General features: G+C 45.4%; 1 protein-coding gene across 2 annotated transcripts in view; it reads left to right on the top strand.

Moving 5' to 3' along the window:
• Positions 1-21,915, top strand: part of Acsbg1 (acyl-CoA synthetase bubblegum family member 1) — a 63,004-nt gene that overhangs the window by 34,903 nt on the left and 6,186 nt on the right. For both annotated transcript variants that reach the window (XM_052760656.1, XM_052760645.1), the window contains exons 6-11: positions 10,036-10,116; positions 10,207-10,356; positions 10,648-10,824; positions 15,506-15,687; positions 16,867-17,097; positions 18,445-18,662. In XM_052760656.1, the coding sequence (XP_052616616.1) occupies positions 10,036-10,116; positions 10,207-10,356; positions 10,648-10,824; positions 15,506-15,687; positions 16,867-17,097; positions 18,445-18,662 (1,039 nt within the window). The remainder of the gene's footprint in view (positions 1-10,035; positions 10,117-10,206; positions 10,357-10,647; positions 10,825-15,505; positions 15,688-16,866; positions 17,098-18,444; positions 18,663-21,915) is intronic.

Genomic DNA, 21,915 nt, shown 5'->3' with positions numbered 1-21,915 from the left:
CCCACCCCCCACCCCCACCCCAGGTAGCCATGGCAGCTTTGGACTCCCCGAGTGCCTCTGACTACTCTCTCTCTACCACCTGATAGCCATGAAGCAGTTTCATATCTACAGTAAACCTCCTTCCCACCCGTGGAATGGCCTAGTTCAGTGGTTTCACTGAGCCCTCACTTAGAAGAAGGAAAACCAACTTGGCAGGCCCTGTAGCCAATGATACGCCCTCTTTTGAACCCTCCCATGCTGAGTTGGGGAGGGCTGGACAGCTTAAAAAGCTGCCTACTATTTTCTGCCAGGGAGAAAAAACCATTCCTAGCATATAGCTGAAGAAGATGAGGTCCAGACCCAGGGCCTCGGTTAAGACTGACTTAGGTGTTGTTCGAATCTTAGATGGTCTTTTAATAAAAAACTGATGGGCTGAAGAGATGGCTCAGTGATTAAGAGCACTGACTATTCTTCCAGAGGTCCTGAGTTCAATTCCCAGCAACCACATGGTGGCTCACAACCATCTCTAGTGGGATCTGATGCCCTCTTCTGGCATAAAGTTGTACATGCAGATAAAGCACTCATATACATAAATAAATAATAAAAATCTTTGGGCTGGAGAGATAGCTCAGTGGTTAAGCGCACTGGCTGCTCTTCCTAAAGGTCCTGAGTTCAATTCCCAGCAACCACATGGTGACTCACAGCCATCTGCAATGAGATCTGGCGCCATCTTCTGGCCAACAGGCATACATGAAGACAGAACACTGTATGCATAATAAATAAATAAATCTTAAAAACAAAACAAAAAACTCAGAGCCAGATATTGGGGTGAAAGGTGAAAGGTCAGAGAAGTAGAGCAAGCCACAGCAACCTTACCTCACCAACTCCTCAGCCAATCCTGTTTCCATGAATCCTCAGACTGAAAGCCTCTTGAGTCCTCACCCAAAAGGGTCTCAGCTGAACTGCTTTAGTTCCTGTTTCCTCATGCCTTATATACCTTTCTTCCACTGCCATCACTTCCTGGGATTAAAGGTGTGTGCCACCACTGCCTGGCTCTGTTTCCAGTATGGCCTTGAACTCACAGAGATCCAGACAGAGTGATAGGAGTAAGAGTGTGGCCACCATTGTCTGGCCTCTATGTCTAATATAGTGGCTGGCTCTGTCCCCTGATTCTCAGGCAAGCTTTTGGGGTACACAGTATATCACCACATTTCCCTTTTTTGTCTAAAATAATAAAAGGTTATAACTAATATAAGAAAAACTATATACAATAAGTATATACAATATATACAGTCAAGAATTACATTAATAATATCCAGTCCATTAACATTTGACAAATTCAGAGAAAATACTCCATTATTTATCCTATTTTGGTGAGTCCAAAATGTTGTACCTAATTCACTTTCTATCCTAACTTGTACTACCAACCGAAAACTATCTTTTGATGTCTTTCAAACTTACACATTTTATACCTATTCAGTGAATTTCTTTTCTGAATTTGTTAACAAGGAAAACTACAACTATAACTATCTAATCTTCAATTCCCTCAGAGACCCAAGAAGGAAATAATATTACCTAAGTAAGCAGGAAGTGCAAACAAGTGACTTCCAAAAATGTGAGAAATGACAGAAACAGCTGACTGCCTGAACAGTTACCCAAGGTTTCTCTGCGACATTGGAGCATCCATCTTCAGCCTACAGGCTTAGCATATCTGACAGATTCATCTGTGAAGCAGGATTTTCTAAAGGACCTTCCTACCTTGTCTAGGCAAGGTTTAGCAGTCCTTTTTTTATGTGTCCTGCTTATCCATTTTGGACAGCATAGTGTCAGCAGTTGAGGCAAGGGCCACAAAGAAAATAAACTCCGTGAGGAGTTTCTTCAATGTCCATAATCTTCTCTGAAGTATTTTGGTGTTGCCAGAAGCAGACATGTCTCATTGTCATAAAAAAAACCCCAAGAATCTATGTTATTAAAATATCTTAAATGCCATATTCTGTAGGTCTCTGAAGTGTTTGAAGATGATCTGTATATCTAAAATATATCTCTGTTTGACCTTGAAAACATACCTAATATGACTACAAGTTCATTTGTAATAGGTGACTAAATACTAACTTGCATTTCTTTATATCCTAATTAGTTGGTAATAAAAACTTTCAAGGACTAGTAATTTGTATTACATTTTTAATTGAACTGTATAAGTACAATACCTTGAACAAGATTAGAAATATATGTATTTTCTAACAAAATCAATCTTGAATTTGTATCAATATATGTAATTTGTATACAATATACAAAAATCCAATCCAATGTAAAATATTTAAAACTAGTAGTTGCTTTCTAAAAGTAGATTCAATAATCTACCTTTTTATCTTATCATATCTATAGCCTCTCTTTTTTCTTTTCAGAGTAGATTCAATAATCTAACCTTTTATCCTATCATTTCTGTATCATATCTCCCTTCCTTCTTTTAGAAAGAGATTGACTATGACCAATAACAATTTTTTTTTTTTGGTTTTTCGAGACAGGGTTTCTCTGTGTAGCTTTGCGCCTTTCCTGGAACTTACTTGGTAGCCCAGGCTGGCCTCGAACTCACAGAGATCCGCCTGGCTCTGCCTCCCGAGTGCTGGGATTAAAGGCGTGCGCCACCATGCCTGGCAACAATTTTTAACCAACCCCTAAACAAAGACAAACATCCATAATTCACTGAAAGACCAAAAACCACCCACCCCACCTTGGGAATATGGGCATCATGTTCTTAAAATTATTTCCTGCTGTTTGGGGGCAAAGGCATCTTTAGGGAACCCCAAAAAGAAAAATTTTAGGTTAATTGTCAAGTCCTGGGAGAGTTAGCTGTATCATTTGTCCAGTCTCTGCATAATGGGAAAGTGCAGGGCTTGTCTCAAGTCCTTGCTCGAGTAGTCTGTGAGGCCAGATCATTTCAGCTAGCCATCTCGAAATTGTCCAAAGCTGATCTTTGGGTGGTGTTTGTCAACTTAGTGATACTATCACAATGGATAATCCTGATGGAATCATCATTGTGGGGCCCCATCATCTTTTTGGAGATTTCAAAGATCACATTGTGTCAGACTTTCCTTTTCTTGGTAATTTTTTCCAGATAGTTCTCTCTTATTCTTTGGATGCTTATCTGTTCAAAGGTCTTTAAATTTTTAAGTTGGTTGTTTTTATTTTTCTGGAAGACAAAAACCTTCCCCAACCCTAACTTTAGGGAGTTTCCAAATCTAATATTTATCATTTTTGATTTATTTTTTTTTCTGAATTTTTTGTTCTCTTCTATAGCGGTTCTATCTAGTAGTATGGTTTTTTACAATAGGCATTAGGTTCTTTAATTGCTATGGAAAAGAGTTTCTTCCCCGATGACAGGAAAGGACTGAACAGAATTTGACATGGGGGCCTGCAAGAGGTTCCTCAGGGCATTTCCTCATGGCAAAGGCAAAGGATTGCCTTGTCTGTCCCTTGTTGATCTACATTCATTAGTCCACTGTTTGCCTTTGCCACACCTTCTGCATAATCCAGAAGGGAGGGGCATTCTGTTAGGATTGTTCCTTGAAAAAACATTGTTTCTAGGAACACCCTTCTTACAGTCCCTTTTTAGATGACCTTGTTTACCACATTTGAAACATCTGATATTACTATTTTTCTTCAAACCTCTGGAAATCACCTCTCCTATCCAAGTATCATCATGGTTGAATCCATTCCTCCAAGGGTGCTGATCTTGCCTTTAATGGCCTAATTACCCTTTTTCATTGTGCATTAGCATTTTCAAAAGCCAGAGATTCAATTATTATCTTTCTAGCTTCTGAATTTGGTATCATTCTATTTACTGTTGAAGACAGCCTTTGTAAGAAATCCGTGAAGGCTTCTTTTGGACCCTGTATAACTTTCGTAAATGACTCAATTTTCTTTCCTACTTCTTCAATTCTGTTCCAAGCATTCAAGGCTGCCATTCAGCATAAAGCCAGGGTGTGGTCATCATATAGAGATTGCCTTTCTACATTAGCATAATCTCCCTCTCCAAGAAGCTGAATTTGGGAGATTTCTATTCCTCTAGCCCTACTTTCTTGTTCAGTGGTCTTGGCCTCATTCTTCCACCAGGTCCTTCATTGTAACTGTGGACCTGCCCCTAAGACAGCTGTAACCAAATCTCTCCAGTCTTGAGGGATAATTCTATTACAAATTGACCATGAGTTTAACATCTGCTTCACAAATGGGGAACGCATACCATATGACACTATAACTTCTTTTGAGTCTCCTCAAATCTAACATTTGCACAGGATTCCAGTCAGCTTGTACACAGCCTTGAGCATTTGGCAGTTCCTGTAAGGTGACACGATAGATTATGGTTGGCTATTTGAAAGCCTTGGGCTGTTTCTCTGTAACCTTATAATGCAATGCTGAGAAAGGTTCACCTTTAAATTCTTCTGAGTCTGAACATCTCTATGATCTTTTTTAACAAGTTTTTCTAAAACTTTTGTCTTGGCACTCATATTAACCAACTTTTTTAATGATGAAACAATATTTATAATTGACATTACATCTATCTCATCAACATTAATTATCCTCACATTTAATTGTTCCATTTTCAGAATGTCAATTGTATTATCAAACAGAGACCAAACACTCTCCATTGTAAAAATGTTTCCCGTTTTTTAATGTGGGGGAAAAAACTTTCTTTTAACTAATTTCTCCTTTTAAGAAATCTTAATTGACTCACCAAATCTGTTGATAATGACGATTCAGATCATGGTGTGGTAGCAGCCCGAGGAAGGGGTCCAAGGAAAGCCAGGACCCACCAGGAGAGGAAAGAAGCCAAAAAGCCAGCTGTCTGCACCAGGGAACATGCAAAGGCAGCCAATTCTGGGGTGTTTGGAGCTTGAGCCTGGGGGGTTTGCTGCAGAGAGGCTGCAACAGAAACTTAGCCAGTGGGTTAGGGACTCCAGCCCACATGGGGTGGAGACCCTGGCCACATGCAGCTCAGGCCTGAGCCGGGGCCTGCAAGGTCCCAGGAAGATGGCTTTTTTTGTGAATTCATGCCCACAAGTTTGGCATCAGATGTTGCTTGAATCTTAGATGGTCTTATAATAATAATAATAATAATAATAATAATAATAATAATAATAATAATAAATAATAATAAACAGAGCCAGATATCAGGGTAAAAGCTGAAAGATCAGAGAAGCAGAACAAGCCACAGCTACCACCTCACCTCGCCAACTCCTCAGCCAGTCCTGTTTCCATGAATCCTCAGACTGAAAGCCTCTGAGTCCTCACCGGAAAGGGTCTCAGCTGAACTGCTTTAGTTCCTGTTTCCTCACGCCTTACTTAGGCTTGAAACAGAATTTGTATTGTCAAAATTCTCAAACAAATAAAAGCAGAGACAAGTCCCTGCGTCATCAGGTTGCATACTTACCAGTGTGCTCTCACACACTTCTTTGTCTTTTGGCTAAATTAAAGGGCAAACATTCTGACATCATGTTATTTCATTCCCCAAGTACTTCCCTATGCATCTCTATCAGCTGTGAAGTCTTTCTTAAATAATCTCAGGTAACGAGGGCTGGGGGTGCTCAATTAATAGAATGCTTGCACGAAGCCTTGGTCCCATTCCCAGCGCCACATACCCTAGCGTATGTCACTGGACGTGTGGGTATGTCACTGTAGTCTCAGCACCCAGAAGGTGGAGGCTGGCAGATCAGAAGCTCAAAACCATTCTCTCGTTACACAGAAAGTTAGAGGCCAGCCTGGGGTACATGAGACCCTGTCTCAAAGAAAAAGATAAAGGGAAAAACAGCTGCTAACATGGTTCAGCAGGTAGATGCTCGCTGCCAAGCCTGGTGACCTAAATTTGATCTCCAGAATCCATGTGGTGAAAGGAGGGAGCCATCATCCTCTGACCTCCACACGCATACACAACCATGCACATACAGACAGACAGAAACAAATAAATAGAACTTTGTGTCTTTAAATTTCAATGAGTCTTTCGCACCCAGCGTGTATTGGGGTCTTACCTTTTTATCCCATCTGACAACAGAATTGTCACTAATCAACCGTGTGGCTACTTGTTCTTTGCTCCTGTCTGACTTCTACATGGGGCTGTGTTGTGTTTGGCACTCCATTCTCTCTTGACCGCCATTTTGCTCAGGGTTTGCTCTAGACCTTATAACATGCAACTTGAACATATCACAGTGCACCTTCAGACAGCATACTGCTTCACGTGTGATGGGAGCCCACAGCAGCACACAGGCAGACCTACAAACCTCACAGTGAGTTTCACAGAAGTAAACCAACTAACTTCAGAGGAAAATAGTGAGGGCTTTGCATTCATGCTGAACATATACGTGTGGGGGAGGGGGTGGCACATGCATACTGAGTGAATGAAAAAAAGATGTAAAAGGAAAGGACATGGCTGCTCCTAGTTATGATGGAGGAGAAAGTTTATTATAGACATGTGGGAGAGCATAGCCAGAGTCAGGGACATCTGGGAGAGTCCTGAGTGGACATGACCCTGAGCCATGTGAGGAGGGGAGCGGGGAGAAGGGGAGAGAGGGGAACCAGGTCCAGCAGCCAGGAGGCCCAAAGGAGAGTAGACAAAAAAGAGCAGATAACCAAAATGGTTGGGTTGTACAGGGAAGGGTAGCCCAGTCCCTGGGCTGGAGAAGTTTAGGGTAGGGTGTGGGGTGCCAGCCTGGAGGACCCTGTAACAGGTGGGGACTGGGAACACAGGGAGGAGTCGGCTTTGATACATTAGTGGACACTTCAGCCATTTGTCCCAGGTTTGAAACCTATCAGAGGAAAGTCAAAGGACAACTTTCAGGAGTTGGTTCCCTCCTCCCACCAAGGAGGTCCTGGGAATTAAACTCCAATTGTCAGCTTCAGGGCAGGGGTATACCCTTGAAGTCATCTTGCTGGCTCATTCCTCAACATTCATTCCTTAGGTTTCTATAGCAACACATTCTTTCAGCTCCTCTTTTCCTGAAAAAAAAATGTTACTTTTGACTTCATTTGTTGAAAGATTAATTTCGTCTGATTTTGAATTCTTGGTTGACCCTTCCTTTCTCATTAAAGATTCATCAATGTTTTCTTTGTGTGTGGTTCCTGGTAGAAGTCTGTGATCTCTCTTTGTTCTGCATTACAATATATTTATTTCTCTGGCTGCCTTTGTTTGTTTGTTTGTTTGTTTGTTTGTTTCTCAAGACAGAATTTCTCTGCGTAGTCCTGGCTGTCCTGGAACTCACTTTGTAGACCAGGCTGGCCTTGAACTCATGTAGATCCACCTGCCTCTGCCTTCTGAGTACTGGGGTTAAGATGTGCACCACCCTGGATTCTCTGGCTGCTTTTAAGACTTGTTTTGTTTGCTCTTTTGAGGCTAGCCTTGAACACCTAATCCTTCTGCCTATCCTGTCCAGGCACTGCATTATCATGCCTGACTCAAGATGCTTTCTGTATTGCTGATTTTAGGACTTCACTCAGCTGTATCTTGGAGAATTTTTTCTTTTTAGTCAATTCATTCATTTATTTGTGTGTGTGTGTGTGTGTGTGTGTGTGTGTGTGTGTGTGTTTATTCACTGAGATTCTAGGTTTGGTGGATTTATAGTCTTAATCTAATTTAGACAATTCTCCAACTTAATTTTTAAGGCATGCTTAGGGATTTCAATTATACATATATTGAATTTCTTTATATTATGCCACAACTAATTTTTTTCTGCTCTAAACTTCTTTTGAGGGCAAGTTCAAATTCAACCCCTTTAAGACATGACTTTTCTGGGTCTCTGTTTCATGGCCTCCAGGACACCTGTGTGAGGCCTGTTTCCTCCAGCTCAGCCATTGCTCTGTCTCCTTTCAAGAGCTTTCACCAATGAGATAGATGTCTGTCAGCCTGGATGTTCGGCCAGTGAGTCCCCGGCCCGAGGAGACTGTCTGGGGCTCACCCTTCCGTAGTTCTCTGGCCCACGCATCTGAGCTACCTTGCCTTCCTGACCCGGCTCTCTCACCTCAGTCCAATAAGCACTACATCCTACATGCCTCCCCCTTCCTCCCTCTCCTTCTCCCTCCTCCTGCTCTCCCTCCATCTCACCCTCTCACCCCCCCTTATTCTCACCCTCCTCACCCCTCCCTTTCTCCCTTACTTTTCACCCTCTGCTCTTTTTCTCCTCTCACATCTTCAGACAGAACACTGAGTCTGTAGAAACTCACCTCACTCATTTCTCTCAGGAGTGTGTGTGTGTGTGTGTGTGTGTGTGTGTGTGTGTGTGTGTGTGTGTCTGTCTGTGTCCAGTTCAGTCATAATTCACAGTGATAGCTCTGAATCAAACCCTACATGATGGGGATTTAACTTTGATTTTATTCTTGAATTTCTCTTATCTAGCCTTGAAAACTGTAGCAGCTAATAACATTGATCTAATCCTATAATACATATCAAATAATTTCAAAATAACAGTATAGATTTATTGCCAAAATAAGACTGGTGAAGCCAGACATGGTGGCACACACATGTAAGCCTGACACTTAGGAAGTGGAAGGAGAAGGTTTAGAAGTTCAAGGTCAGCCTAGGCTACAAGTTTGAAGCCAGCCTGAATTACATGAGGCCCTGCCTCAAAAAGCAACACACACACACACACACACACACACACACACACACACACACACACACACACACGGGAGATTGGGCTGGCTAGATGCATAAGTCTGATGACCTGAGTTCAATCCCTAGAACTCACATAAATGTGGAGCCAATTCTACAAGGTTCTCTGACCTTCACACACGTGTGCCATGACATGTGTATGAGATTATAGCCATCATATACACACAATAATAATAAATAAAAACCATTTAAAGGCAAAATAAAGTGGGAGAGAGCGAGGGAAGTGACTCAGCCAGTGAGGAGCTTGCTGTACAATCATGGGGACTTGAGTGCCCCCAGACCTTACAAACGCTGGGCACGGCAAAGTGTGCGTGCGCATGAACACACACAGGTTAAGTAAAAGGACTGCTCGATGAAGTTCGGAATTTCCTTCAACTCTCCCCTAAGAGTGAAGAATCAAAATGCAGGTATGAAATCCCTGATGAGGCCAGCACCACACACTTCAATCCCAGCACTCGGGAGGCAGAGGCAGGCAGAGCTCTGTGAGTGTGAGGCCAGCCTGGTCCATAGAGCCAGTTCCAGGACAGCCAGAACTACATAGTGAGACCTTATCTTAGGGAAAAAACAAAACACACAAACAAGAATTAAAACAAAAAACCTCTGATGCAATTATGTCTGTGTTGTTTATGTGTGTGTGTTTATGTTTGTGTGTGTTTCACCATCTTGAAGTGTGGTTTTCATTTGTATTTGCTTGAGGCTTGTGATCCTCCTGCCTCAGCCTCCCCAGGGCTGAGATTCCAGGCACATGCTGCCACACTTGGCTCTTGGATTCAGGTCTTTCAGGTTGCTCTCAAGTACTGGAGAATCATCCTTTCTCTTTTACACATGAATGTATTTGTCAAATAATTATAATATTTACATGATCCCAAAGTCAAAATGATATGTTATACTGAGGAACTTCTCTCCCTGCCCCCTCCTTCTCCCACTTGTTCCCTCTCTTTGCCTGTAGAGGGTCAGGGTAATTAGTTTTAACCTTTCCGGGTCCCTTGTGGCAAACAGAAACAAATGCCTCTTGCTTGTATGTATGTACGCTATTCATGTGTCCACACTGCATTCCTTCCTCGGGGAAGATGTCAGGCTGCAGACATACATCTTTCTCACTTAGTAACCTAGGAGAGAGACACTTAGCATTGTTGAGGACGGTGCTCCCTTTGTGCCTCTGTCTCTGTCATCTGCACTAACCTAACATTCTGTTGTGTGACTTGTTCAATCAGGCCCTCGGTCCCCACTGTCCCTGCACCGAAGTTCCCGTAATGGGGAGCTATGGACAGAGAAGTCCCATCGGAACCAAGGATCAGAAATAGGAGACTTTTGCCACAGACCAACACATGCAGATGATGCTCTTTCTGAGATGTGACCATTTTCTTGCTGAAACCCAATTTGTTTTCTTGTCCATGCAGATCTGGAAAGACTTGCCACATCTAAAGGCAGTGGTGATATACCAAGAACCACCACCAAAGAAGATGGCCAATGTGTACACGGTATGAATAGACAGGCCCTGGGGGATGGGCAGGCCTGTCTCGGCCCACACAGCTGACCCAGACCAACGCCTCTGCCCTCTGTTGCCACAGATGGAAGAACTCATAGAACTGGGACAAGAAGTGCCCGAAGAGGCTCTAGATGCCATCATTGATACCCAGCAGCCCAACCAGTGCTGCGTGCTGGTCTACACGTCAGGCACCACTGGAAACCCCAAGGGCGTGATGCTGAGTCAAGACAATGTAGGACAGATGCCCAGATGGGTGGGTGGGATGGGGGTGACGCTGGGTCATGGTCCTGCCTCAACAGCCTCTGGGGAAGCCTCTTTGACAGCTCAGCTTAAGGAGCTAGATGAGTAGGAATGCCCACCCATTTGTGGTGTAGACAGAGCCCTGCAGAGGAGAAAGGGAAGAGAGCATGTTGGGGGCTGTCCCTAGAGGTCTCCAGAACCTGTAGAAAAGCCTGAGAGAGCACCTACGTGCTCTGGGAATCTACAGAGGTAGCCCAAGCCCCCATGGCTTCCTTCCCCTCAGATCACGTGGACAGCTCGGTACGGCAGTCAGGCTGGGGACATCCAGCCAGCAGAAGTCCAGCAGGAGGTGGTGGTCAGCTACTTGCCCCTCAGTCACATTGCTGCCCAGATCTACGACCTGTGGACCGGCATCCAGTGGGGGGCCCAGGTCTGCTTTGCAGAGCCTGATGCCCTAAAGGTCAGTCTCTCTTCCTGACTTCTGGCCTCGTGTGTGTGCTGTGTGTGAGCCAGGGCACACCCAGCTCTGTGCTCGAATCTATCTCCCCTGTGTGCATCCATAGGTGGCTGGTTCTCGGTGCACATAGCACTCAGAATTCTTTCAGCAGCTGACTCAAATGACCAAACAAATAGGGAAGCTGATGACATTGTTAAGTCCTATAAACTGCCCCCTTTGGTTTCAATACCATCAAGCCACAGTTTCCCCAGAGTGTGACCACAAGATGATTAGAGGATGGCCACAGCTTCCTGCACCTCAGTCTTATAACATATACCTTTATCTTTACTTTAACCACTAAGAAGAGTTCCCAGAGACGCCCTAGCCAGCTCCCTGACCTGGTGTCTTGGTAGCTTGGGCAGCGTCACATATTTAGTCCTAAAACAAACCCTGCTGGGGGAAGGAGGCAGCAGGTCCTTGTTTGGCTGTTGTTGTTGTTGGTAGTGGTGGTGTGTGTGTGTCATACGTGCTCCTGTTCTCACCTGTGTGTATGTATGACATACATGCTCCTGTACTCACCTGTGTATGTGTGTCATATGAGCTCCTGTGCTCACCTGTGTGTGTATGTCATACATGCTCCTGTGCTCACCTGTGTGTGTATGTCATACATGCTCCTGTGCTCACCTGTGTGTGCATGTCATACATGCTCCTGTGCTCACCTGTGTGTGTGTGTCATACATGCTCCTGTGCTCATCTGTGTATGTGTGTCATATGAGCTCCTGTGATCACCTGTGTGTGCATGTCATACATGCTCCTGTGCTCACCTGTGTATGTGTGTCATATGAGCTCCTGTGCTCACCTGTGTATGTATGTCATATGAGCTCCTGTGCTCACCTGTGTATGTATGTCATACATGCTCCTGTACTCACCTGTGTATGTGTGTCATATGAGTTCCTGTGCTCACCTGTGTATGTGTGTCATACATGCTCCTGTGCTCACCTGTGTATGTGTGTCATATGAGCTCCTGTGCTCCCCTGTGTGTGTATATCATATGAGCTCCTATGCTCACCTGTGTATGTGTGTCATACATGCTCCTGTACTCACCTGTGTATGTGTGTCATATGAGCTCCTGTGCTCCCCTGTGTGTGTATATCATATGAGCTCCTGTGCTCACCTGTGTATGTGTGTCATACATGCTCCTGTACTCACCTGTGTATGTGTGTCATATGAGCTCCTGTGCTCCCCTGTGTGTGTATATCATATGAGCTCCTGTGCTCACCTGTGTATGTGTGTCATACATGCTCCTGTGCTCACCTGTGTATGTGTGTCATATGAGCTCCTGTGCTCCCCTGTGTGTGTATATCATATGAGCTCCTGTGCTCACCTGTGTATGTGTGTCATACATGCTCCTGTACTCACCTGTGTATGTGTGTCATATGAGCTCCTGTGATCACCTGTGTGTGTGTATGTCATATGAGCTCCTGTGCTCACCTGTGTGTGTGTATGTCATATGAGCTCCTGTGCTCACCTGTGTATGTATGTCATACATGCTCCTGTACTCACCTGTGTGTGTATGTCATATGAGCTCCTGTGCTCACCTGTGTGTGTGTCATATGAGCTCCTGTGCTCACCTGTGTATGTGTGTCATATGAGCTCCTGTGATCACCTGTGTGTGTGTATGTCATATGAGCTCCTGTGATCACCTGTGTATGTATGTCATATGAGCTCCTGTGCTCACCTGTGTATGTATGTCATACATGCTCCTGTGCTCCCCTGTGTATGTGTGTCATATGAGCTCCTGTGCTCATCTGTGTATGTGTGTCATATGAGCTCCTGTGCTCTCCTGTGTATGTATGTATGTCATACATGTTCCTGTGCTCACCTGTGTATGCATGTCATACATGCTCCTGTGCTCACCTGTGTGTGTGTGTCATATGAGCTCCCGTGCTCACCTGTGTATGTATGTCATATGAGCTCCTGTGCTCACCAAGGCTTGTCAACATGGGCTGGTTTCTTCTATAATTCTCCATCTTTAAAATTAAAAAAATTAAGGTATTTTTAAATGGTTTAATTTATGTATGTGTGTCACATACATGGAGACCAAAAGAAGGCATAAGCTCCCCTGGAGCTTGAGTTTCAAGCAGTTGTGAGCTGCTGGTGTGGGTGCTGGGAACTGAACTCTGGTCCTCTGGAAGAGCAGCAAGCACTCTTAACTGCTGAGCCATCTCTCCTACCACATCTACCTTATTTTTTTGAGATAGGCTCTCCCCCTCTCTGTAATAAAGCAAGTGAAATTAGTTTTGATAATGTTAAATTCAACCCGACAGATAAGGAACTTTAACCTACAATTGATGTATTTTTTAAAATATTTATTTTATTTTATGTGTGTGAATGCTTTGCCTGTATGTCCCTGGTACCCTCAGAGGTCAGAAGACAGAACAGGGCATTGGATCCTCTAGACCTGGAGTTCTGGATGCTTGTGAGGCATCATGTGGCTGCTGAGAATTGAACCTGGCCCTTTGCAAGAGCAATAAGGGCTAACTACGTAGACCAGGCTGGCCTCGTATTCACAGAGATCTGCCTGCCTCTGCCTCCTAAGATCTGGGATTAAAGGCATGAGTCATTAAACCTGGCTTATTTTTTAATTTTGAGATTATAATATAATTGTAACATTTCTCCCTTCCTTTTCCTCCCTCCAAATTCCTCTATATACCCCTCCTGCTCTCTTTCACATTCATGATTTTTTCACTCATTGTTACTGCACACACATAAACGTATTCCTACATATAACCTGCTCAGTCCATATAATGTTACTTGCATGTGTGTCTTCAGGGCTGACCATTTGGTCCTGGCAACAATTGGTGTGCTCTTCCCTGGGGAAGACTGCTTCTCCCCCCTCCAGCTTTCCTCGGTTGCCTACAGTTCTTTGTGTAGGGTTGTGTCCTTGTGGGCTTTTCCCTGTCCACTTTGGTAAATCTGTGGGTGTTCTTGTTCAGCTCACAGGTCCCACGTGTTGGTCGTGTTGGTGAGACTCTATGGGTGTAGCTTTTGACACATCTGGAGGACACAGTCTCACAGAAAACTCTGACCTTCTGGCTCCTGCCATCCCCTCCGCCCCCTTCTGCAATATTTCCTGAGCCTTGGCTGTGAAAATGCTTTGTAGATGGATCTGTTGGGACTGGGCTCCATAATTCAGCATTTTGGTTAGTCGTGATCTTCTGTTGTGGTTCTGTCTATTGCAAAGAGATGCCTCCTTGATAAGGAGTGAAGACAATACTTCTCTCCTTATATTTAACAATACTTCTCTGTGGGTATAAGGATGAATATTTACAGATTGTTGTTAGGGATTATGCTGGTTTAGTCAATTAGGCCTTGCAGAATCTCCTCCAATAAGCATGACGTAACTAGGTTTCAGTTAACTGGGATACCAGGCATGGCATCTCTCTTGTGGAGTGGGTCTTAAGTACAATTAGAGAACTGTTGGTTACTATCAAAGTATGCATGCCGCTACTCACTCTTAGGGTTATGAGGCCATGCTGTTTGCTGATGTGTTTCATAGGTATTGTCATTGGGTAGGTGTAGCCCTAAGTTTCTCCGGTCCCGCCCAGCCCCACAGTCCCTTAGCCGCCTATAAAATAATCATTCGGAGGCTTAATATTAATTGCAAAATACATGACCTATGGCTCAGGCTTCTTGCTAGCTAGCTCTTATAACTTATCTCAACGCATAACTACTAATCTATGTATCACCACGTGTTCCGTGGCTTTACTGGCGTCCCGTTATGTGTTGCTCCTTGGACAGTGGTTTGTTGTCTCTCCACACTCTCCTCTCTCCTCTCACTATCTCTCTTGGATTTTCCTGCCTCGCTCCATCCTGCTCTACCATAGGCCAATGCAGCTTTATTTATTAGCCAGTGGGAGTCACACATATTCACAGCGTACAGAAAGGCATCCCATAGCAGATAGGACTGTTGGTCTCTTATCTCCTTTGGAAGCTTGCGTGGTACCTTCTGATACCATGAAAGCTAGTCCTCAGGGAGGGGACATTCAGGTCAGTTCTAACTCAGGGCTTTCTGAGCCCTGTTGCTGAAGTATGTGGTGTCTTCAGCGATAAGGATTTACTTTCCATCTCTGAGTGGGCAGCCAAGGGCAACAATAGACTGTATTTGGGGAGTCTCTTAGCCCAGGCCAAGAACTGGAAAGACAGCTTCTCATGTCTGGTATTTGGATTTTTGTTGTGTGGGCTTTAGCTCTTAGAGGGAGCACTGTCAGTCCAAATGAGAAAAGTTCATTAAAACTATATATGTTTATTTATACGTGGAATTGTGTATTGTGGGTTTTTGCTTTTTAGATGAATAGTTAGTAGTATGATTCCTTGTGGCCTCCTGCTTCAGCCTCCTAAGTGCTGGGATTACAAGCATATACCACTCTATGGGGCAAAAGGAGGTTATCATGTTTGAGTTAGACAGATGCAGAAAGATCTGAGGGATCAAGGCGCTGCCCAAGCATCTGGATACAGTGGTTGGCAAAGGACACCAAAGTTCTGTTAGCAGACATGGAGATACCATGAACCACAGCCACTGGCATGTACACAAACTGGGTACAAGTATGTGCACATCCACGGGGCGCCTGTGGATAGCATTTATCCTGTGAGACTTGTGTCTGCAGGCCCGGTACCACCTCTGCTTCTCTCTGGCCTTGAGCAGGGGAGCCTGGTGAACACACTGCGGGAAGTGGAGCCCACATCCCACATGGGGGTGCCCCGTGTATGGGAGAAGATCATGGAACGGATCCAGGAGGTGGCGGCTCAGTCTGGCTTCATCCGGCGCAAGATGCTGCTGTGGGCTATGTCAGTGACGCTGGAGCAGAACCTCACCTGCCCTAGCGGGTAAGTTAGAGGTGGGAGGCCTGGGGAGGTACAGGGATGGCTCACACACAATAACAAGCAAGCATCTAAGAGGTTGTCCTGGTTCCAGGGGACTTCAGTTTGGGGAAACGTACTATATATAGTCTGTCTGCATCTCGACTTGCACTCTGATACCATCGCAGACCTGACGGGGGGCTTTGGCTGTGAGGGCTTCTTTCTGAAGCTCCTAGGGATAGGTAGCTCTTGCCAGCCTCTTGCCCGCCGTAGTTGGTTTCAGCGATACAGGCTTAGCCATTCCAGTTTTCCCAACTGCCCGTTTGACTATTCAGATCTCTCCCAAATCCCTTCTGATTGCTTATTATTATTACTTTTTGTTTATTGAGACAAAGTCTTACCATGTAGCCCAGGCTAGCCTAAAGTTCAGGATTCTCCTTCCTTGGCCTTCCAAGTGTTGGGGTCATAGGTGTAGACCATCACATCTGTCTCGTGACTGCTTTTTAAATTCCCACAGGGTGCTTTGGGGATACCCATAGTAAACATCTGGCCTTGTTTCAATACAAAAATGCTTTTCAAGTTGAGGCTCCAGCTTAGTTAACACTGGTGTTAACTAAGTGTAGAGTGCTGACCTAGGAAGCCCAAAGCTCTGGGCTCAGGTCCTTTGACCTGCAAGAGGGAGGGGTGTGGCGGGGGTGGGGGGGGGTGGGAGGTGGGGGGGTGGGGCTTCCATTATTAGTGTGCCTTCGGAAGCAGTGTCAGCTTTGTGGCAGAGATGTGGACACATCTGTTCCCTATGGCTTCATTAACACACACGAAAGGTGACTATGCAGCTGGGCCTGTGGGGAGGTGGACAGGTCTGTCACCCCAGCACTCAGGAGGCTGAGGCTGGAGGATTGGCAGTTAAGGTATGCCTCTGCCTCAGAGTAAGTTCAATGCCTGAGTAAATTCATGAGACTGTCTCAAAAGAAAAAAAAAATGAAAAAGAAGGGGCTGGAGAGATGGCAGCTTGTTTGACTTCGTGACATGTCTGCATGCAGCAGGAGCACTTTACAATTTCACACAAATTCACGTTGCATACAAGGCCAGTGTCCAGACTATTTACAATTCATCAAAGCAGACGTCAAGGGCCACGCTGGTGTGTGCTCACGTGAGTGTCTTTCCTTTTCTTTCTGTGGACCCTTCTTTCCCTCAACCCTCCCACAGTGACCTGAAGCCCTTCACAAGCAGACTGGCCGATTACCTAGTATTAGCCAGGGTCCGTCAGGCTCTGGGCTTTGCCAAGTGTCAGAAGAACTTCTACGGAGCGGCCCCCATGACTGCAGAGACACAGCGCTTTTTTCTGGGTCTGAACATCCGCCTGTACGCAGGCTATGGCCTCAGCGAGAGCACAGGCCCCCACTTCATGTCCAGCCCCTACAACTACCGGCTTTACAGGTGAGGTCTGAAGTTGGGACACAGCGGGAGCTCAGATGTCCTTGCTGACACCCTTGGGTGCCTTAGGGAACTGTTCCTCTTACTCTCCTTTCTACACTGGAGCCTTGGCCTCAAGTGTCAACAGTGCCATCTTGGGCCAAGCCCCTGGCTTGCCCTCCTTCATCTAGACTGGCAGTCTTTGCCACTGTGACATGTGTCCTGTGGCTGAAGACACCTTAGCTGCCAAGGCCAGGAGTCCCTGGTAAAGAAACTTTCTTCTGGGGCTGGAGAGATGGCTTAGAGGTTAAGAGCACTGGCTGATCTTCCAAAGGTCCTGAGTTCAATTCCCTGCACCACATGACAGCTCACACCCACCTATAACTGTAATACCATGGGATCTGATGCTCTCTTCTGGTGTATAGTGGCATATGCAGGCATAACACCCATATACATAAAATACGTAAATAAATAAATAAATTTTTTAAAAAAGAAACTTTCTTCTTCCATTTCTTGCAGTAGGGTGGAAAATGCTAGAGTGTGTTCCAGGAGAGCTGATGGACAGGTTCCCACTGGGGTGGGACTGAGGGTCAGGGCCAGGCTTCTGGAAGGCAGGGAGGGCAGTCATTTCTGGGGAGTGACTTAAGAGTGGTCTGCTGTGCATTGGCACTCCCTCTGTGTCTGGTATGATAGTGCTCCAGTTTCTACTGTTAGCCTTTTGGCCATTCATTCATTCATTCATTCACTTATTCATTTGATGAAGATCTTTCAAGTGGGTCTACCTTATACCGCTAATGTGTTAATTAAAATACAAAACCCCTCTGCTTTTAAGATGGCTCAAATGGTAAACCATTTGGCACACAAGCATGAGAATCCGAGTTCACATCCCCTGCCCCCATGTAGAAAGCCAGGTGGGAGACAGAAGCAGGTAGTCCACTGTGAGTTCAAGGCCAGCCTGGTCTATACAATAAGTTTCAGGTAAGGGAGAAATACATAGTGAGAACCTGTCGTGAGTGTCACGGCTCATGCCTAACCCCAGTGCTGAGGATATGGAGACAGCGAGAACTCTGGAGCTCACTGGCTAGCTTGGTGAGTCCCAGTTTCAATTAGAGAGTCTGTCAAAAAAAAATCAATCAAGTCAACTGTGATAGGGGAAGACACCCAACATTGACCTCTGGCCTACACACACACACACACACACACACACACACACACACACACACACACACACACACATTATTTTTAAGTCTTAAAAAGCAATCCTGAGAGGGGACCCTTGCTGCCAGTGAAGACTGAGAGGTTGGTGATCCCAGAGCACCCCAGCAGAGGCTGACCCAGGACTTTCTCTGTCCTTGTTTCTTTTACCACCAGCTCCGGCAGGGTAGTACCTGGCTGCCGGGTGAAGCTGGTGAATCAGGACGCCGATGGCATCGGTGAGATCTGCCTGTGGGGCCGCACCATCTTCATGGGCTATCTAAACATGGAGGACAAAACATGTGAGGCCATTGATTCCGAAGGCTGGCTGCACACGGGGGACATGGGCCGTCTGGATGCTGACGGCTTCCTCTACATCACGGGGCGCCTCAAAGGTGAGCACCCCTGCCCTGGGGCAGATGGGGATTGGAGGTGCAATAAGTGCAGTCCACTCCAACACTGGTCATTTAGCCTTGAGCCCTCGATGAGTGTTCTGCGCCTCTATCAGCATCAGCTGTGGGGCAAGTACTTTCACAAATAAATAAGGATGTCCAGAGAAGTTATGTAACTACTTCAGGGTCACCTAGATAGTGAATGGGAGACCTGGAATTTACTTCCCTAGAAAAAACAAGACAAGACTACAGGAGACTCTGAGGCATAAATATTAGGCATTTTTATGTAGAAACACAGACATGGTAGAGAGTGGAGCAGAGTGGAAACAAAGTTTAAAATAACATGAAACTTCAAAGGCGTTTTCTGCAGAGAAAGGGAAGTATAGGAACTCCTCTGTGGAAAGATGTTTGTGTGGTACCAGAGCCCCCAGGTGGCAATCCCACACTCTTTCTGGAACTTACCCAGGCAGGGGTGCAGCTCAACCTAGGTTCCTTCCTGGAACTCACACAGGTAGGGGTGTGTGGAAGACCAGGCCCCACACTTATTTACCCCAGAAACTCTTGAGGAATGAGGGATAAGAGACTAAGCGGGAAATAGTGAGGAGAAAGAACAGAGAGAAAATACAGGATAGACTCGGGTAGGCCTGGATCCTTATCCACCGACCCAGAACTTTATTCCAAAGGTCTATTTATAACAATGCCAAGGGGTGGAGCAAAAGACCTCCCCCTTGCTAGTTACAGTCACCTGGTACCCAGGCCCCTGGTCCAATCAACCTCTTATGCAGTCCTGCTGGGTACAGCCACTAGGAAATCTAGTGGGCTTCAGCAGGAGTGCAGTTCAACCTAGGTTCTAACTGAAGGAGGCTCTGGTCCTTTGGGGGTGCAGGAGGTCGCACTGACAGGGCTGTATTGGCCAGTGAGCCCAGGGGTAAAACCCTGACTCTGGGAGCAACAGGTGGCTGCTATGGGAACTGTGCTCACTTCCACCACCTAGTGTTCACTTTTGTAATGACAAATGAGGAAACCTGCATTCCAGCCCTGGGAGAAATAGCCATGCTTTTAGATAGCATGGTGAAAGGTAAGAATCCAGATCCTTTTTCTCCCAAAAACATACAGTTAGACCAGTACTGTCCACCAAAAGATGCCCTTTCCCCATTGTCCCTCAGTACCACCTTTCTCATCTGCCAAGTGACTGTCTGTGAGTCAACGTTGAGTTGGGGGGCGGGGGCGGGGACGGGGACGGGACACGACTGGTGTCTGGTTCAGTGGGTTCTACAGCCATGATCTTCCTCTCCGCAGTGACCTTGGACATTTGCATTTCCATTTGGATGTTAGACTCACTGTGCAGATGTATTCAGTAGGGTGACTTAAATGATTTTCATCTCGTTGAGTTGGTAGATTACTTTTGTGAGGTTGTGCGTCTCTCAGAGTTGACTCTGCCGGTCCCTGAGTGTGTGTCTCTCCCCCTCTGTTAGCTAACATCTTTTGACTTTTCTCCCAACGGTGTAGTCTAGTGTTCAGTATAGAGTTTTTGCATCCCTTTACTAATATCCACTTGGAGAATTTTATTTGTATGCTTATTGTAAATAACAGCATTTAAAATTTTTTAGTTTTGATTTGTTTGTTGCTGAGATATAGAATGCAATTAATTGTTTTTTAATATATTGGTCTTGGGCCAAATGACCTTTTTCTTATTCTAGGGATTAAATGTAGGTTCTTGAGCAGGCTGTCTACCATTGACCTACTGCTCAGACTCTTTCTTTTTTGCCTGAGGACAGGGTCATGCTACATTGCCTAGGCTGCCCTCGAACTTTTTTTTTTTTTTTTTTGGTTTTTTGAGACAGGGTTTCTCTGTGTAGTTTTGGTGCCTGTCCTGGATCTCGCTCTGTAGACCAGGCTAGCCTCGAACTCACAGAGATCTGCCTGGCTCTGCCCTCGAACTTTTAATCCTTGTGCCTTAAGCTTGCCAAGTAGCTGAGATGACAAGCACCATCAGGCCCCGCTGCAAAGGCCCGTAGCAAGTTCAGGGCAGTTATTTCGGATGCTTGTGTTTGTTTGCTTGTTGATTTATTAAACAGGGTTTTGCTAGGTAGTCCAAGCTGGCCTAGAACTCATAGCAATCCTTCTGCCTCAGCCTCCTGGCTGCAGGGATCACAGGTTTTGTGCCACATGCATGACTGCTATTGATTTTTTTGAAGTTCTGTGGAATGAAAGCAGGACATTGCCCACAGCAGGCAAGTACTCTACCACCGAGCTGCCTCTCCAACCCCATGCTAGTTCTAGCATGTCTGTCCTTTTGAATTTCCTTTGGACAAATCACGCCATCTATACATAGTAACAATTTTATTCCTTCCTTTTCATTCATCCACCGTCATTAGTATTACTATTATTATTTATGCATTCTCACTCAGGTTAGGCAAACCTATTCTTTCACGGTGTTGAACAGAAATGGCAGTAGTTGGGCTGGGTTTGACCCAAGCACCGACTGCATAAAGAACAGAAGAAACTGTGTGAGAGAGGAAATTCCTGTTTTGTTCCCAGTTTCAGCAGAACAGCGTCAACGTTTAAAAGCAAAGAACATTTTTTAATTTTCACATTTTGCTTGCATGTGCATGGGCACACACATGCCATGGCTCATGTGTGACGTCTGAGGACAACTTTCAGGAGTCAGTTTTACCTTATTGAAGAGGGGCCTCTCTTGTTTTTCTTCACTGCGTACTCTAGGCTAGCTACCCACGGGCGTCTGGGTAATTCTCTTATCTCTACCTCCCACCTTCCTGTGGGAGCACTTGGGATCACAAGTGTACACTACCATGCCTGGTTTTTCATGGGTTCAGGGGAATCGAACTTGGGTCATCAGGCTTGCCTCAGCTAGTACTTCCACCTGCCGTACCTATCACAGGACCTCTCCTCTGGAGTTTGTTGCTAAGTGTGCTTGCTACAGACTTGCTGAAGATACTCTCCATTAGATTTAGGAAATTCCATTCCATGTCAGTTTTCTAAAGGGTTTTAGTCCCTTAATTGAAGATAAGGAGTGGGGAGGGTGGGAGTGACAGAGGAGTGAGGGAGGCTCACGAGGGTAGCTATGAGTGAGGCCAGAGCTGTCTCTCCATGGTTCCAGAGTTTGTTTTCTCTGCCATCTGCTACTCCAGCAAACCCTGATCATTTGAACTCACGTGGATCTTTGTCTGGCAAGCTCCTCCCCTCAAGAACTCCCAGCCTCTCAGTCACTGGCACAATCACTGGAATATTCTAC

The sequence above is a fragment of the Peromyscus californicus genome, unplaced genomic scaffold (assembly GCF_007827085.1).
Source record: "Peromyscus californicus insignis strain IS unplaced genomic scaffold, ASM782708v3 Scaffold_11__1_contigs__length_118956290, whole genome shotgun sequence".
NCBI classification, from domain to species: Eukaryota; Metazoa; Chordata; class Mammalia; order Rodentia; family Cricetidae; genus Peromyscus; species Peromyscus californicus.
The sequence above is the reverse complement of the archived record's forward strand: the minus strand, read 5'-3'. Positions and strand labels throughout refer to the sequence as shown.